The sequence below is a fragment of the Metopolophium dirhodum genome, chromosome 4 (assembly GCF_019925205.1).
Source record: "Metopolophium dirhodum isolate CAU chromosome 4, ASM1992520v1, whole genome shotgun sequence".
Taxonomy (NCBI): domain Eukaryota; kingdom Metazoa; phylum Arthropoda; class Insecta; order Hemiptera; family Aphididae; genus Metopolophium; species Metopolophium dirhodum.
The window spans coordinates 34902128-34921884 of NC_083563.1; the positions used below are offsets into that span (position 1 = coordinate 34902128).

The following is a 19757-nucleotide window of genomic DNA, read 5'->3' on the forward strand; positions in this document are numbered from 1 at the left end:
CCACGTAAATAGGTTATATATAAATTACTTTTTTCACAATAATATCATCAAATATACTTGGTAATATCATAGGCTGACTGACCGTTTTCGCTCAGAATCGTTTTTCTTATACAATGATATTATATCATTGAATTCAAATTTAACACCATCCATAACAGTGACCCACTTGGTGATCTACTGTACAGCAGAGCGACATCCACTTACCCACCTTTTTTTTTGTTTATTAATTAATTTATAGTTGTTTCAATTTTGATAATACATTACGAGTATTTAATAATAAACAGAGCAAAATAATAACTAAAAATAGAGGAAAATACCGTCGTAAAATACAAATGCGGTAAATAAGTGCACTCATAAAAAGTGTAAAATAAACAATACATTTTCAGCATAAACATAATAAATGTTTTAATTGAAATCACAACTTATATTTATTTATTTATTAACAATAAACATTATTTATTTAGTTTTAAATATTCATATAATAATATCGTAGAATACATAAATGTAAATTTACATTTTAAAACAAATCATAATTTTATTTACTTTAATCAATATTGAATTTCGTATAGGTACCAATTAATGATAATTTAACGGTACAAATTGTATATACAAATATATTAAATTTTCTTTATAGTTGTCGGGTTCACTGGATTTTGCCTTTTGGTTTATAGGTTTTTTTATAGAATTTTAAAAACAAATAAAGAAATACGAGTACGTCGGACAATATGTATGCAATAAATAATTTTGAATAAGTGCAATTACACACGAAAAGGCCGACGCAATAAAGTATGCCAAATATAAATTGTATCTGGAAATTACACATTATTTGTTAGACACACATTTATTGTATAGAACTTTAGTAGCCATGAATTAATATACTTACAATTTGTATACGGGTCAGGTATTTTTTCCACCATAAATGTTTTTGGATGCTTGGTCCAAGCGCTGCTAAGAAATAGTAGCTGTACATGGCTACGTGAACAAACGAATTAACGATGGTCCCTATTGCAGCATTTTCACCTGTTAATTACATAGGTATAGTACAATAGTTACCTAGCAAATAAATGGATAATAATTTAGGTAATGCGCTTAATATATTTTTCAAAGTCTATCACAGTGAATATCATACAATAGGTATCTATTTATTTAAATCAATGCATTGCGGTATAGCGTGAGTATTCGAATTAAATTGCGCCCTATGTAAGCCAAACCAACTGAAACTGTTAGGTTTTGGATACATATAGTTTATATTGGTCCCTACTTTATATTAAATGTATAAATTAAATGATTTTTTTTAATAAAATTATATTTAATACCAATGATATTATGGGCAAACATAAATTGCGCCCAACGAAGGGAAAAAATTGTAAATTGTGCCCAGTATTTTTCAGGTCTATATTAATTCTATGTACTAAATTGCGCCCAATAGAAATATTATTTTTATGATAGCCTTTGAGCATAACCCAGAGGACACCACGAGGAGGTGACTATCACTGTCCTCCAAAAATGATTTTTGGTTTGAAATAAATAAATAAATTGATAAAAATTAAAATAATTTGGGATTAATAAGATGTTTTAAATATTTTTTTAGATTAATTTAGGCAATAAATAATAATACAAAATTGTAATAATACAAAATTGTAATAATACAAAATCAGGTAAATTATATAATATAGAGTTAATATTAATACAATTATAAATTACTTGTAAACCCAATGGGCCATGTTGCCGAGGGCCTTTATATTTTATAAAGAAAAAAAAATATAAGTGTACTATCAACATAGTAATGAGATATCATCTTCACATATTTATCAACACATGAACAATAGTATTTAAAATATATACAATAGATATCGATGAATTGAATGTCACTTAGATAGTATGGGCGCAATTTACTATACCTATTTTAGAAACTAAAAAGCAATTTACTTTACTATTTTTACTACCTGCTCAATGTGGGCACAATTTACAAGTGCTCGATATTATGTACGTAGATAAGTACTATGGTTTGGGAACATTGTTTACTTCCTAGAAAAATTTCTTTAAAATTACAAATATTGTAATAATTTCATGGTTTTCCATTATTGTTATTGTTTCGAAAAGTATAGATTCGAAAAGACACATTATTTTATAACCAATACCTAGAATATTTTTGTTACCTACTACTGAGCTACTACTTGTATAAATTTAGCTTTTAAAATACATTTACGTTACTTTACACTCTCTACAGTGTCCATAAAGATTTATTAACACCAAATTGTATGCAATTTACATAACATTAAAATTTAAAACATTATATTAGTAATACCTCGGGAACAACCTTGAAAACTAGGACAGCATACATTTTACTTAGATATTTTATGAATGTACTAACAAACAAATAAAACGAGTAGTTAATTATAAAATACAATAAACAATTCTTACTTTTGATGAATCTCAGATGGACAAAACAAGTGATTACCATGTTAACATGATGGTAAACATGTAAAAATGAAATGTGCGATTGTTTTTTTTTCAATACAAAAAACACCTAAAAAAAAAAATTCTAAAATCTTAAAATGTTTAAATCTTTATGAAACAAAATATATTGACTATGTATTAATAATAATATATAAAGTATACATTTATCTTTAAAGTAATTTTAATTTCAATACATCCGTACGCTGCATATACCTATGACTTGTTATGTTTTAATGTGTAAAAACTAAAAATGGGATTAAATACAGACCGCCGGTATTTTTTTTAAATAAAATATACATATCGTTTGTTTATTGTACCAATAAAAGTAGTGCTGTGATGAACAATTTGAAAACACATTTGAATAATTATGAAGCTTACTCGAGATTGATAATCTCACTTTTTAAAACGACGACTCTTGTGGCCTTATCTACTCCTTGAATAGTTGAAAGTGTTTTAAAATGTAAACATTTAAGAATTTTTAAATCATGGTTATGCGGAATTGAAAAGAAAAATCAAAAGAGTGGGTCAATTAATCTCAAGTTAAATTCATGACGAATTTATATATTTTTGCATTGCTTATCGCATTACTAGTATTGTCAGTACGGTGGATAAAAATGATTGTAGTTACGCTCTTTGGTAAAAATATAACTTGTCGACCACAGACTAGTGACATGTGCGTGAAGTACCGTGCACGTGCGGGATAAGTCAGCAATCTCTTCTACACACACTCTACACAATACATCCATTCGCAAGACATGCTGTGTAACTTTATCCAATTTGCCTATACTGAACTCCTTATAAAAACAGACGGTTTCCTATTGAAAAATCTTCCGTTGATTAACCTAGATGGCTAGATGAAATATTAAAGGGCCAACCGACTAAAAGAAATCGATAATTTATTAATCAATCTAAAAATAAGCAAACAGTATGACTAACATAATAATGATACTATTAGAATTTGTTCGAGACTTTGTTTGCTATATAATTGGCTTATTACTAATTACTATATTAGATTTTGGTTTAATATTTTTGCAAAAAACAACACTTGCAATATAATATTACGAATTTGACATACACATACAATGTGACATACCAATGTATCCCTGCACGGTTAATTTATTTTTCTCAAAATAATATTCAAGTTAGTTATGTAAAACAACATTTACATTTTAAAGAATTTATTTCTACAATCAGTAAATTAAATAAATTGCATGTGTTGAATGTTAATTTATAATTTAATCAATTAGTTTTTTTACTTACCGTGTCCAATAAGTCTATGATTTTTGATATGGCAAAATACCATGAAGCAATATGTAGCTAAAACACATAAACCATATATTTTATTAGTATTCTTTTAAGTAGGTATACAAATAGTACAAATAAATGGAAATTTTAATATCGTACAATTTAAACCAAAGCTGAAAAGGACCATGGTCAATGTACCTACTCATTTGGTACAGAGGCGAATTTGACTTAGGTAGTTTAATGGAAGGGGGTGATAGTGTGATACACCAAAAGTGTACTACGTAATTATTATATTATTATTTTAAATATAGGTTGTAGGTATGTATATATTACGCATAATTTAGGCGTGTATTTGTGTTCCAAATTTTATTGAGTATAATACTATAGTCTATAATATACCAATATACTTTTTGATATGTATCTCTGGCCCATTTTTAAATTTAATATCTTATAAAGTTATAAGATAAGTAAATAAAACATAATAATATAATATATAGCTGTAAAATAATATAACAAGAAATTAAGAATACCATAAATACATTTAATATTTCTTTTTTCCATATTTGAAAATGTATCAATTATTGTTTGTTTAAAACGTATTACAAAATACAAAATAATAGTTTCACTTTTGAAGTATCTGACATGATTCAAATTATGTAATTGGATTGATATAGATAACCAAAACAAAAAAATCTCTTTGCCTATCAATCAGGCCTTAGTAATTAGTGTATAAAAAAAACTTTTAAATGAGATTCAAGACACCCAAATCCACCGTCAACTATATCACGCACGTTTGATAGACACTATTCTGTAGCAGCAACTATTATTGGTGCCCATATAATATTTTATATTATCATCACGACGACTGTCTCTTAAATAAGCTATATCATTATACAATTGATCGTGTTAGCTACTACGATCGTATTACCATAATACCATGTTTTACTATCATCGCGAAGACTCAACTTAACAAGTGATCGAGAGATAGGCCATAGGCGATTAGATCTACTGTATATATTATACTATAGGTTATATTATGGTCATTATAATACAACATATATCTAAGTAATAACTATATACAGAGTACAGACTATAGTTTTACTATATATCAAAGCCACGATAATACAATGTACGATAACACAATATAAGATATTGTGAAATCCGTATTGCCTATAATGAAATAAAAATGCAAAAATTTCCAAATTATTTAGTGTTAGAAATTCATAAACAATTTTCTTTTTATATCTATGTATAATACAAGATTCCTCATAAATTTGTCTACATTTATCAAAAAAATAAGGTCTACTGGAAAGTAAAATTGAATTTTTATGAGCGTTTGAACTTCAATTTTTTACAACATTGTACATTCATTCGATTACTCATGGAACGATTTTCTTATTTTGTTGTAATTCAAAAACGAATAACTGTAAATCGTAGATGTTTGTTGGGTCAAAACGCTTGACAATTTAATACAAGAGTCCTCCATACGTTGTTTTTTGTAAGCATTTAAAAATCAAATTTTGACAACATTTATCGAATTTAAAATTAATAAATTCTTTTACTCTTAAAAATGTATAAAATGTTAAATTTTTATAGCTAAGGGTTGAAAGTTTAAAACAAGTTCCACGTAAGTAGTTCATACTGCAACCAAAAAATCTAAATAATTTATACAGTTTTTTTATAGTTATTTCAAGTTCAAATTTGGACGAAATTAGATATTTAAACGAAGAAGGACGATTTTAGTTGTTTTACCGGCGACCATATTAATAATAACAACATAAATATATTAGAAAATATCCTAGCCATTTCTAGGCTGATAAATTGTCTCCGCTAAGAATCGTTTTTCGTATACAATTATATTGTATATTATTGAATTCAAATTTACCACCATTCATTACTTTGACGAGCGACCCACTTGTAATCTACTGTACGTACAGAGAGTCACCTACTTTTTGGTATTGTACATCATAATATTTTATTAATATATTGCATATATTAATTAATGACTGGTATTATGGTTTTTTTTCTTTTTGCTAATTCAGGACTGATCACAACATTATTCCTATAATAAATTATTAAATATAAATTTAAAATGTGCAAAAAATTTGCTTAATTTATTAAAGCTAATTTAACCTATTAGCTAAGTAATTCCAATTCAAAGATGTCATCATCAATATCAAATACAGGCTAAAGTAATTGTATGTTGCCAACATTGATTTGGGTTATTGATGGCATTTATCAACAAGTGCAAGTTTTTTTATGTATATTTTATTTGTATACACAGTGTATTAAGTGTATTGACAGTTATATTTTCGTAGAATACTTTTGCTATATTATCTGTAATTGCTTTATTCACATAGGTTATCTAAATTTTAGGAAATTGTCCAAGAATTCTCTAGTGTTTAATTGAAATCGACTTATAAATACTTTAAGGACCCGATCTAAGAAAGAAGATAAGGGATTTTCGGTTGCTGCTCCATTCGTTGTAGATCAAATAAACTAATTAGTATTGAATTGGAAGATATTTGTTTCATATAGCTGTAGAGTTTTATAAAATTTTTTTTTTTTTTTTTTATTAGTTAACTCGTGGTGACTTAGGCTATTGTGTGGTTTTTAAACTGTGGGGGAGCGAACAGTAGGCACCCGTAGATATCTGCCATGCCCGCGTGAGGGATGGCGTTACTTGTTCTCCGGACACCGTGACTTGCCCGAAGAAAAATGCCGCCCGTGGACCGAGGTTTGAACCAGCGCCGGTGTGCGTCACAACCGACGCCTTAGTCCGCTCGGCCTCTCCTGTTGGATTCATATCAACATCAAACATATTTTAACCGAATGCCGCAAATATTATTTACCCAGGAAAGATAAAATTCTAAGCTTCCGGAATTACTGGCCGAATCGCTCCTTTTACACCACCATCAAATTCATAATTTCGTCTAGGTTAGGGTTGCCATTCGTCCCGATTTCGCCGGGACACTACCGGTTTTTACTACAGAGTGCCGATATTTTTCATTTCCCGGCCGGGACGTGGATAAGTACCGGTTTCTTAAAATAAGTCCCGAATTGTTCACGTGTGAATAACAAACAATAAATAATTGTCGGAAATTTCCGAGATAGCCGAGGACCGATAATTTTACCGATAAAGTTTCATAGCGACATAGCGTATACAATTTATAGAAATAACGATTAGTCGTATATTATAGTCATATATTAGTCTTCACTCTTCAGTCATACGTATTTAGTATTAAATTACTTTGCTGTGTTCTGTGGTGTAGTTACTAATTTAAATTTTTATGCTATTCTACGTATTATTACTTTAAACATCATGGCTCCAAAACGATTATGCAGCTTCACTGACAAACTCCAAAATTAATTTCCATTCATTAAAAAGGTAAAAACCGACAATAATTTTGATGTGCAATGTACTGTATGTTTGAGTACATTTTCAGTTAGCCATGGAGGGAAAACTGATATAACATATCATATGAAATCCAATAAACATAAAATAGCACAAAAGGCTGCATTGACATCTGGCAAAGACTTGGACTAAAAAAAGTATTATTAAAAATTCCAAAGAATGTGTTGTAGGGGGGGGGGGGGGGTATTATAGTGTCCCGACTTGTATTTTTGTATAAATGGCAACCCTAGTCTAGGTAATCTACTCAACCAAATTTAATATAATATGTAAAATGTAAATTTATCCCAATGGCCAGTGTCTCCGAGGGTTGAGTATGTCGAATAAAAATAATTATTAACTATTGAAGTGGCATTTATCAATCTTGAGGTCATACAATTGTTTTGTATCTAAATGTTTTGGACTTTGCCAAGAAAGTAGAAACATAGTACTTATTTTATTATTTTATAAAATATTTTTATTTTTATTAGTTTTTTTTATTTTTTTTTTTATAAATTTATAAATTTATGATTGATAACAATGCTGTAGTTGAAAGATTAAATAAATTACCTAAATTACTCATAGACTTGGTTTTTTATATAGTTTGAAAGTATTTGCAAGTCCCTAATTCAAGTAATTGTATGTTATTGATATTTGACACATATCCTTAAAACTACATAACCTAATTAGTTACCTACTTTTATACAATTTAAAATTAATACTGCAATGGTTAAAAACAATTTTTTATACAAATTAGAAATTAATTATCGTAAAGTAAACAAATTTGAAATTTATATATAAGATTAATAATACTTATTATAAAATATTCTTACCTCATGTACAATGTTACTTTTGGTATTATCAGGATGACATGCATGGTTCCATATATAATTATAGACTTCTGGTCTAATGATTTGCTATAATGTAAATTTCATTATGAAAATAATATAATAAATAATAATAATCAATATTTTTTAGAACTGACTTATAAATATAAATATATATACCTACATAAAATATTAATAATTATATAGACACAAAAATTAAATTGGGGGACGAGGTGGCCGAGTGGTCTAACGCGACGGATTCGGCACAGCCGGTCCGAGTTCGATCCTCGACCACCGGGCGGCATTTTTCTCCGTGCAAGTCACGGTGTGCGGAGAACAAGTGCCGCCATCCCCTACCCGGGCATGGCAGATACCTACGGGTGCCCAATCAAAAATTCTGCCAAACCCAACACACACGTGTTCCTTCCCCTACCGACACTAACAGCCCACAAACAAACGACTACAACTATGGCCATAGTTGCCGAACCTTAAGATCAATAAAAAAAAAAAATTAAATTACTATAATAACACTAATAAAATATATATACAATAATAATATTAATGATTTAGTTATTACATTTTTAAAAGTTTTTTTTTTAAAAAAAAAAATCTTTTAATACCTAATTGTGTTATCTCCGTATTACTAACACATAACATGGAAAATCAGAAGAACCAAGAATAAAGGTAAGAATACTATCCTAAAATGTATACAAATGATTTATAATTTTAAAATTAACATCACTTGTTTCAAAATTAAAATGTATACTAATATATAAAGCTGTTGAGTTTGATTGTTTAAACGAGCTAATCTCAGGAACTACTGGTTCGAATTGAAAATTTTTTTGTTGGATCGAGGAAGGGTATAGGCTATATAACACCACGCTACGATAAACTAATAGAAGCCTGGGGAAGTGCTCAAACAGGAATTTTGAGATATACAGTGGAAATGTTTGTTTATATAAATGTCGCTATTGGTTATAGAAGAAATAATTGATAGAAAAAGTATTTATTTATTATTGATTGCCATTGGTTAATCGGGTAGATCAGGTACAAGCATGCATTAAATTGAATTTTTGCACATTGCCTACCAGGGTGGCTGATATGCACTTGCAATCACAAATTTTTTAAGAGTTGTCATTTTTTACGGGCCACGAAGTGCGCAGGAGCAACTAGTATTTTATATATATAGATAATAATAATAATATTTTTTGTAATCAATAGCAACCATTTAAATAAACAAAAACAAAATAAAATAAATGTATTATAATTACACAATCACGCAATTTATACGTACGACTTTGTTTTATTGTGCCGATATTCTCATTAACAATACCATGCCACGACCAAGACGATCAAATACTTCACGACAAAGCCGTAATGCAACTAGGATTTAATTATATAATATATGTATATATAAATGAATGTTTGTGTAAATATTAGACTTCTGTGAAGAAGATATTTAAAAACGGTTAAATTAAATTTTTTTTGCTTTTTACTTTATACTTTTTAAAAAGGGTTAAATTTACTTTTTTTACTTTTTAATTTTTTTTTATCAAAGTTATACCAAGTAAAAACGACAAACTAGGCATGACTTTGATACTTTAGAGTTAATTCATACACTCACGTACAAACAGCACGGGGTCCGCGATCTACCGCAGGTAGATTGCCTACCTGATAATATACTGCTGCGAATCAGAATTTTTATTCCGGGCAACAGAAAAGGCAACATCATACACCGAATATTAAATAATGCATTGAACAAAGTTTGAGTGATATAAAAGTTTGTACATTTAACGGGTAAAGAAGTACACAGGATCAGCTAGCTAGTATAAAATAAACCTATGAGTTTACTTAGGTAATATTCTTACCTTCAAATTTGGTAATAGATCAATTCACTCCAGTTATAAAATGAATATGTTAAAGTGTTAGTAAGACGGAAACTACATATCCTGGTTAGGTTGGAAGTTCTTAAGAATACTGTTATTAAAATATGTGTACCTGCACTGATTCACGTGATTTGATTCATCGTATTAGTTAAATTTAAAAATATTTAATAAAACAATAATAATAAAAATAAAAATAATGTATTATAATAGTTATAAACTCACGTAAGCCAAAATGTAACTATTAAACATAGTCTGCATTAAGTTGTAGAATAGGATTAGGTACTTAATGTTCATTGGTTCTCGGTTTTTCATAAATTTTGGACCAAGCTTGAGTACAAATGCCAAGTACAGTGCTAAAATAATGCATATTGGCCATGGTGAATTAACAAGTGGCCATGAGTCAATCGTACTGTCTAAATAAAAAAACATTATATTAAGTACAAAATGTTATGTTTTAAATCATAAAATGTGTTATAGAAAAAAAATTTCAAATACAATTTGAATATATTTTATAATTAATAATAATATCTGATGTATAATCTCCATGTATTTTAGTAGGAATTAACTAACCTGACTTTAACTCGTTGTAAAATTGTTGGAAAATGTTAGTATGTGTTTCATTCATGGTTTTATGAATCACTTCTATCAATTTCTATATTATAAAATATGTATCACCTAAAACAACAATGATTAAGTATTAATACGTTATAGATTCCAGAGTTTATAATTATATACACATTTAAGAATATAAAATATTATTAAACTGTTAGCGTGTTGTCAAAATATAAAACTCTTTATCGGTTTCAAATTTCAATTTAGTTGAACTATATTATAAATGAGAGTTTATAAATTCCCGAATCCCCGAGTGTTGGTATAATGGTAACATTTGAAATAAAAAGTATTGATAAATTTATTTCGAGCCAGAATTTTTATATGATTATAGAATCAATAATAGTGGTTTGTGTGGTTTCCTCTGCTTTAATAAATAATAAGGCATAGTTTATTTTTTGTTTGATGTCTGTAATTATACGTAATAAATAATTAGCGTTAAAATTTTGTGATCTCACTCAATAAATAATCTTAGAATCGTATTTCTCCAATAATTTGGAACGCCACTTTATATGTTGACTCAAAGCTTGACACACTTTATATATCCTAAATTAAAAAAAAGGGTATTGTTAGAGGACGTGATGTCTGTATTTGTTAGGTTAGGTTAGGTTACATATACGATATGGTTTTATTATTTTTAACGTTAAAGTACATTTACCTGTTATCAAAAGATAAGAAAATTACCAGTGTTCTACTTAAGGTTTTTTCAATATTTACATTGCAACGTGGTATGTAAGAATGGTTAAAATTCAATAAATGTTATAGGTATTGTGTATGTTTACAATGTTCTAATAATTCGCCTCAATATTAAAATATCGAAAAATTTTACAACAGGACACAGAAAAGTATGTATTTTTATTTTTTATAGTTGAAAAATGTTAATGGAAAAAGGAAAATTTACTTTAATTTAAGCGGGTAAGTGGGTGTTGTTCTGCTATACAGTAGGTTACAAGTGGACAATGGCGGATCCAGGGGGCAAGGGGGGATTTGCCCCCCCCCCAAATTAACCTTGGATCCACCACAGTAAGTGGGTCACTGTAATGGATGGTGTTTTCTGAATATATTATATCATTGTATACGAAAAACAATTATGACAGGAAATGGTACCTATGTTAGCCTAGGATATTTTATATTATATTTATATCGTTATTATTAATACAGTAGCCAGCAAGTTGAATTAATATTATTTGCATATAATAATAATATTATACTTTAGAAGTTTTAAGCACCCACGAATAATATTTTTAAATTATAACACAAAACTAAAATCGTTTATCTTCGTTTAAATATCTAATTTCGTCCAAACTTGAACTTTAAATAATTACTAAAAAAACTGTTTTTATATATATTTTAGAATTTTTAGCTATAGTATGAAACTATGAACTACTTACGTGGAATCTTTTTTTCAATGTTTAATCTTTAGTAATACAAATTGAACATTTTATTAGTTTTAAACTGCAACGTTTTTCGTAAATTTTCAATATGATAAATTTGAACTTTAAATACTTGTAAAAAATAAGTGGGCAAGTGGGTGTCGCTCTGCTGTACAGTACGTTATAAGTGGGTCACTGTAATGGATGGTGTTAAATTTTAATTTAATGATATAATATTGTTGTATAAGAAAACCGATTCTGAGCGGAAACGGTCAGTCAGCCTATGATATTAGGTACTAAGTATATTTGTTGATATTATTGTGAATAAAGTAATTTATATAATATTATAACCTATTTTTGTGGAACCTTATTTTAAATTTTCAATGCTTAGCTATAAAAGTTGAACATTAAATACATTTTTAACTACAAAATAATTATTAAATTTTACATTTGAATCATTTGATAAATTTTGTCAAAATTTGAAATATAATGCCTATAAAAAAAATGTGCCTATGTATTTTTAATATTTTTAACTGCTATTGTAGATAACAATATATCAGGATTCTTGCATTAAAATTTCCCGCTTTTTTACCCAACAAATTTTATTGATATTTATAGAAAAAAAACTAAAAAAATTAAAAACTGACAACGTCTGTGAACAGCTCAAAAAAAGTCAAAATATTTTTAAAATTTTATGGTATATAGAAAATGAAAATATAAACATTCAGTCAAATTTTCATGCATATACAGTGGTTCGTTTTTGATTTACAATAAAATAAGAAAATTAATTGCTACACGAGAAATCCAATGTTGTAAAAATATGAACTTCAAATGCTCATAAAAAAAAAATTTATAAAAAAAAATCTGACTGGGGATTATTAATATTTTTTAAATGTCATTGTAACCTTATAGTAGGAGCTTTGTATTAAATTTTCAAGCTTTTTTACCAAACAAATAAAGTTTTATTGACATCCATAGAAAAAAAACCTAAAAAAGTTGGAAACTGAGTAAACGCTCAAAACAAGTCAAAATATTTTGAAAATGTTATGGTGTATATAGAAAAGACTAATATAAATATTCAGTGAAAATTTCTTGTATTTACGACGATTAATTTGTCTTAGAGCTACACCAAAAGCCAAAATCGATTTTACGTAAACATTTTTCCTTAATTTTTATGTTGTTTTTCCGGGCGCTTATGAAAACTATTGGGAATTTTAAATTTTGACCTCTCAAAAGTACCAACTATATTTACTTTCCCATTGAACAAGATACTAAAGTTGAAAATCGAAGCATTATTTCGGCTACTAATCGTTTTCACAAAAACAAAAATAAAAAATAAATATAAAAAACACACATCATTGTAAAATCAATAGGTACATTCATCATTTCACTCAGAATCTAAAATGTTGTTTATGTATTTTTAATCTAATATTGTAACAAAGTGTGAGGAACCTTATATTACAATTTTAAGCTTTTTAACACACCGAATACAATTTAATTGATATTTAAAGAAAACATTTAAAATTAATAGTGTCCGTAAACAGCTTTAAACGAGTCATTTTGAAAATTTTATTATGTACCTATAGAAAATGGTATAAAATAAAATAAACATAATATGATGTAAATTTACGATAAAATAAAAAAATGCATGAGAAATTAAGTGAATATACAATTATACAATGTTGTAACAAATTGAACTTCAAACGTTTATAAATATTTCATTTGACTTTCCGTTAAATATTTTTTTTTTTTTTGATGAATGTAGATAAACTTTTGAGGAATTTTGTATTTATACTCAAAATAATTCGCAAATTTTCAGGAATTTTACGAATTTTATCAAAATTCGATCTTCAGGTGCTCATAAAATTTATTGTAGATTTACGATCAAAATTTTTGAACAGATTTTTTCATTTCTGGACTGAGTGAAATTTTTTTTATCGATATCTATTTAAAAGAAAAAAATGGCGAGTAAATCGCTCTGTTGTACATAACTTATGTAACATAAAATTACAAGTAGGTCCATGTATAATGGATTAAACTTGAATTCAATGATATAATATCATTGTATAAGAAAAACGATTCTGAGCTGAGACGGTTTGTCAGTCTGGATCTTTTATATTGTTATTATTTATCATAGCCTGTAAGTTGAATTAATATTATAAAATTATTATTTTTTATTCTTTGCTATGGGGATAAGCTAAGCGTTAGAAATTTAAATCCCGTTTTTAGTGGTTTTTCGTAATTTGTCAGTAGTTTTTCCCGTGGCATTAAATGACTATTGAGAATATCGTAAAAATGACCTCTCTAAAGTACCATATTGATCAAATTTCCTAAAATATAAGGTACTATATGTTGAAATCGAAGTATTCCTTCTGGTTAAAATTTTGTATACAGGATAAAAAAAAAATAAACACCATTGTAAAACCACTAACTTCCTCGCTCCGCACAGAATCTAAAAAACTAATAATAATTGAAAATTGTACATGTCTTTAATTTATAGATAGCTCAACATGAGTCAAAATATTTTATAAATTTTTGTGGTGTATATAATGCTAATATTAACATTCAGTGAACATTTTATGTATCTACGGTAATTTTATTTATGAGTTAAGTACACGAAAAACAAAAATCGATTTTGGATATAAAACGCAGTATAAACCTATTGGGATATGTGTTAATAGTTATTAGTTATATTAGTTATTACTTATTATACAGAGTATTTTACCATGTTTGTCTTCATCAATAAAGTATTATAATATCTAATACTGTACAAACGTTTCAAAAGCTGAAGCTTTCATCAGTTTCATTGAGCATTCGAATAAATTATATGGAATTTTCAAATTTTAAGCTGGAGAAGAAAGGTAGATGTATAGAACCTATATAATACGTATTCATTAGTCCTAATACGGTGGACACCCTGTGTAATATAGGTACATAATATATGAGTTATGACTGCTGATTTGTGGTTATTATATAATAATATAATCGGCTTGTAAATAAAACAGATCTGAGCACTATCGTTACACCCCTTCGATACAGTTATCTGAATATGCTATAGTCATATTGTTGTTTCTCTTAATTGAAACATTTCTACGTTTAATTAAATTTCGAACTACCTATATATGCTGTTGGCTAATGGCTATATTCATAAATATTAGATTCTTCGTAAATAGCTCCCGTTGTAAGTTACAGATTGTTAGTATATGTATATTCTGTTATAACTTATAATGAAAGGCTGCTAAGAAATATTTATTAGGTATATATGTAACTATAGTATTATAGGCATGTGCAGACTTTTGTCGTAGGGTATGTGGTTGATAACATGTTCTCCAAAAAAATATGGATGCCCCTAAATAAATGCTCATACCATATTGCCTTAAAATTATTTATGATAACCATTTGTGTTATCACTGTTTATAATTACCCAGCAAATAATAGGTTTCACAACATTTTTAAAAATAAAACTATATTTTTACAAAAACGTGTTTACTGAAAAGGATTATTTTTGTCACATAGTTAAGCCGTAAACATTGATCGTACCAATAAATTTTGTTAGTTTTTCTTTCTAAAAAGTGTTATTTTGGGTCTGTTGATTGTGTGCCCTCAAGAAAAAGTTTCTGCCTCCAGCCTACAGTGTAGCAAGCATATTATCCTGCATACCCTAGCTATGAGTACCCCTATGGTAACTCCATAATCATTTTACCTCTATTAATGAACTACTATTGGCGAATGTTGGAATTTAAACCTTGAATGTTTATTGTAATTTTCAACAGCCCGTTATTAACTTTGCCTTATCTATATGCGGCTATGCTTCAATCAATAAAACGGAGTTACTACGTACCTAGTGGAAATATTAATGTTCGTAAAATTGTAAAACCGTACATTCATCACTCTATTTAGAACCAACAATCATAAAAAATTCAAATAATTAATTGTACAACTCTCTAGGGTTATATAGTTTTGCAACTATTTCAAATTACAAACTCATAAAAATATATTTCGTTCAAAACGGATTGTCCCAGAATTTAAAGTTTGATTTAGTGCACCAATTAATTTGGGAAGAATTGATAGAACTAACATTTTTAAAGAAAATTATAAAATACATTTATAAATTATTAAGTAAGAATGTAACTGATAAAGAAGGAATATTTTTCATTTCATTAAACATATAAATTAGTGTTTTTTTTAAAATGTTTTAATTCGATTTAAATGTGTTGTGACTTGATAAGAAAAAAACAATTTGATTGCTATAATTAATTTGAAAATTATAAAATTTAAAAAAATGGTTGTACAACAAACCTAAATACTATTAAACGTAAGGTAGTTTTTTTCACTTCCATTTTGTAGGGCGGGTCTTATACTTTTATGCAATAATTCAAAAGTTGACCTTTTATTGATAAAAAATTCAAAAATATTTATCAAAATTATTTACATATTTTAACTATTTATAACAAACAATTAAAAAAAGTTGTTAAAAAAGTTTAGTATTCATTTCTTGTATTATAAGAAATATTATAAATTTATAAAATAGTTAAATATTTAAAACTTAACACCTTATTTTATTTACTACACAATTATTTAAATACAAATTCCAATTATATAATATTAAATATAATATAATATATTGATTTAAATAATTAGCTTACCTTTAAATACAAAGATTACGTGCCTGTTGTTTTGAATGCTTAACTAATCATATTTATTATTGTCTATGAAATGTTATCAATAAATATAATAGTTGTACTACTAAACACTGACATTTATTAGTCGAGGATACTCGAACACGTTGTACACGAGAGACAAACTTCTTAACTGAACAGTATTCTTTCCCCTGCTTTATTAATATATCAACTGCACTAAAACGTTCGGTAATTATCCTATTAATTATATGAGTAGGTATGTGACGTAGGTATACTTATACCTAATCAAAAATCGTAGATAATAGATAGGTTACTCGTTTCTGATAATTATTAAATAATCAGGTGTATACTTCTATAAATTGTATACTTACACTTTAATTGTATTAATTGCATACTTTTATAAAATCCACCTAGATTGATTTTGTTAAAGCTTGTTTAAACATTTAATGTCTAACTGATATGAATTTTATGACAATTCGTGTTGTAAAAAATAGAAAATCAATTGTCTGCTGATTGTATATTTTTATTTAATTTGTTTTCTATATTGTGTGTTATTATTTTATGAAACACATTTTATTTAGTACAGTTGATTAATATAACATTATAAATATAACTTTTTTAATATTCTACTGAACACGTTTTACTATTTATTTATTTATTTATGACTAATTTTATTATTGTTTACTTAGGCACTGCTAAGTGCCTACTAGAGATAAACTATCAAGATAACTATTAGAAGTATGAATTTCCGCCAGTATTATGAGTATTTCAACTTCAGTTAAATTATTTGTTACATACTAAAAAGTACGTATTAAAAAATGAAGAATTACACTCAATAATTAATATAATATTTAAATTATTATTTTTTAGAAGACATTTTCAAAAATAAAAATGTACGGATTAAAATATGATATTATGTTACGAGTGATTTAAATCTAAGTGTGATTATTGTTTTTTATTTATCGATATGTCCCGAAATAAAGAGTAAAGATTATAAATTGTGTAGATAATTTTATTATATAGGTACTTCACAATGAATTTAGTTGGATTAAAATTTAAAATTAACAATTCTTAAAAAACATTAAACTATATTGATGAATTGAATCATACAATATTCATCTTACGTAGTTTTAATTACTTATTCGTAACTGATGTATTAATCTTTTCAAATTAGTTCATCAATTTATTGATATGACTATTGACTATATGAGTATTTTTATTTACTTTTATTTTTTTTTACCCATGAGGTAGTTATAATTTTAGCTCAACAACAGAGTTTAACAATAATTGTTTATAATTATTATAAAACATATTTTGTAGCAAAAATCAAACCACTGAATTGTTCACAAATAGGTACAATTCAATAATGGTGGTAGAAAAAATAATAACTAGGTATATAAAACGTAGGTTTGATTAAAACCTAATTAATAATTAATTGCTAATTGATATTTATAATGGACATTTAATGAAAGTGACTCCGAAATTATCAAATCAACCTCTTGATATAAACTATGAATACTTGTACTGAGAATAATCTGCACGCTGACTATGGAACTATTTGTTTTCAGTTTCGCAGTAAAACTCAAGTGATTCCCACTTTTCACAACTTAAGGAAATTTCATTGCCATCAATATTCATGAGTTGTGAAAAGAAAATTCAATAAAATATTATTGAGATAGACAAAATGAAGTCTTCTATTTGTGAACATTTTTTAATGTTCTACAATGATTTATTAAGAATAGGAGTCCTTCTTTTATGTTTATTTTTTCTAGATTCCCAATAGACTTAGAGAAAATTATGTTAAAAAAATATTTACCTACATTTTGAACATTATATACATACATAAATATATAGAAACACCATCATGAGCGTGCTCAAAGAGGGATTAGGGGGTTCAACCCCTAATGGACACTTTACAAATATAATACATATATGTACCTTGTACCTACTTACATAATATAACTATAATAATTTATTGGGAACAAATCTAGTTCAGCTCCGACGCGAGATTTTTAAATTTTTTTTTTGAAACCTATCTATTACAACGAGTCAAGAACGATATTACAAAAATTATTTGACGGAAATCATTAGTTTTCAAGTTATCAAAGTTCACGATTTTCGGTGTTTTACGCATTCGTACTAAACAATATTTTACCGCGCGTTCGGAACTTTTCTGTTTTACTGAACAACCTTTTTGGTGTTTTTAAAATTGTTGTTTGTTTACAGTTATGTAGTTAAGCTTGCTAAAAACGATTGAGGGGAAGTCTGAATTTAGTGATCAGACTTATTTTAAAGGTATGGCTAATTGAAATTTTTGGTATTTTCATATAAACCCGGCGTGGTCACTCACTCGGACAATGAAAACCGAAAACATCCCTTGACTTGTTATGTAAAACCCCCATGGGGGGGGGGGGGGGGTCAAAATTATTTTTGCCCCATAATTTTTAAAACGTTAATTTACATGTTTCAAAAAAAAAAAAAAATTGAAAATTCGTTATAAGTGCGGTGAAGTATGGGATTTGCTCAGATCAGATACGCGCTCTGGTGGTATACATCTTAACTAGAGCAACTGGGCACCCTGCCAACAGTAGAATAGGTATTTGGCGTGAAAATAATAATATGAGCTTGGTGTTAATTAAAACATGATAATAGTTATCATTAACTAAATACGTTGACAAGTTTTAACGACAACCAATATTCATTGCAGGGAGGCCGTGACACCCCTCGCGGGCGTCCTTGGCAATATTATAATCCTTAGGTCAGTGGCGTCCGCAGGGGGGGGGGGCAACGGAATGAATCCCACCCTCCCCATTGTCCGTATTATTATTATTTAAAAAAATAAATATTTATCAAGTTTCAACTGTCAACTATAGTAAGCAAGACGTAAATTTCATATACGTCTTACCAGAATGAATTCATTTTTAAAAAAACATTGTATTTGCATACCAATTTTCCTAAAATTATCTGTAATTTTTCGGTAAAAGTATGAACTACTTGTATGAAAGACCTTTTATTAAATTGTCTAGTCTTAGCTTATACAAATTTAATATTTTATAAGTTTTGAACTACAAATTAACTGTGGTTTTGACAAAATTTGAAATTTAAATGCTTATAAAAATAACCATCTTAGTGATAATAAAAACTTATGTATTACATTTTTAAGCTTTTTGACCGGATAAATAATTTTTTATTGACATTTATATAAAAAAAAAATTTAATTAATCAAATACAATCCATAGATTGCAAATGAGGACGGTATAACCAACCTGGTTACCAAACAATTTTAATAAATTTTCATTTTTTTTCTCCAATTATTTTAAAAAGCA

General features: G+C 27.4%; 1 protein-coding gene across 2 annotated transcripts; it reads right to left on the bottom strand.

Annotated features, from left to right (window-relative positions):
- Positions 1–388: 388 nt before the first annotated feature.
- LOC132943109 (elongation of very long chain fatty acids protein 4-like) lies at positions 389–16656 on the bottom strand. Of its 2 annotated transcripts, XM_061011921.1 has the most exons (9): positions 16438–16656; positions 10877–10964; positions 10380–10484; positions 10032–10222; positions 7930–8013; positions 3721–3777; positions 2425–2530; positions 884–1020; positions 389–808 (listed from the first exon to the last, which is right to left on the bottom strand). In XM_061011921.1, the coding sequence occupies exons 3-9, from the start codon at positions 10432–10434 to the stop codon at positions 644–646; spliced, it is 795 nt and encodes a 264-aa protein (XP_060867904.1). In that variant the 5' UTR covers positions 10435–10484; positions 10877–10964; positions 16438–16656; the 3' UTR covers positions 389–643. The 2 variants fall into 2 exon arrangements, with proteins under 2 accessions (XP_060867904.1, XP_060867903.1); XM_061011920.1 differs by lacking the exon at positions 10877–10964 and having other exon boundaries at positions 16438–16655.
- Between the last annotated feature and the right edge of the window lie 3101 nt (positions 16657–19757).

Coding starts and splice junctions, on each gene's coding strand:
- LOC132943109 (XM_061011921.1), bottom strand. CDS start 10,434: ATGAATGAAACACATACTAACATTTTCCAACAATTTTACAACGAGTTA. Junction 10,223..10,379: donor TTACAACGAGTTAAAGTCAG/GTTAGTTAATTC, acceptor TTTTTTATTTAG/ACAGTACGATTGACTCATGG. Junction 809..883: donor ACCTGACCCGTATACAAATT/GTAAGTATATTA, acceptor TGTAATTTCCAG/ATACAATTTATATTTGGCAT.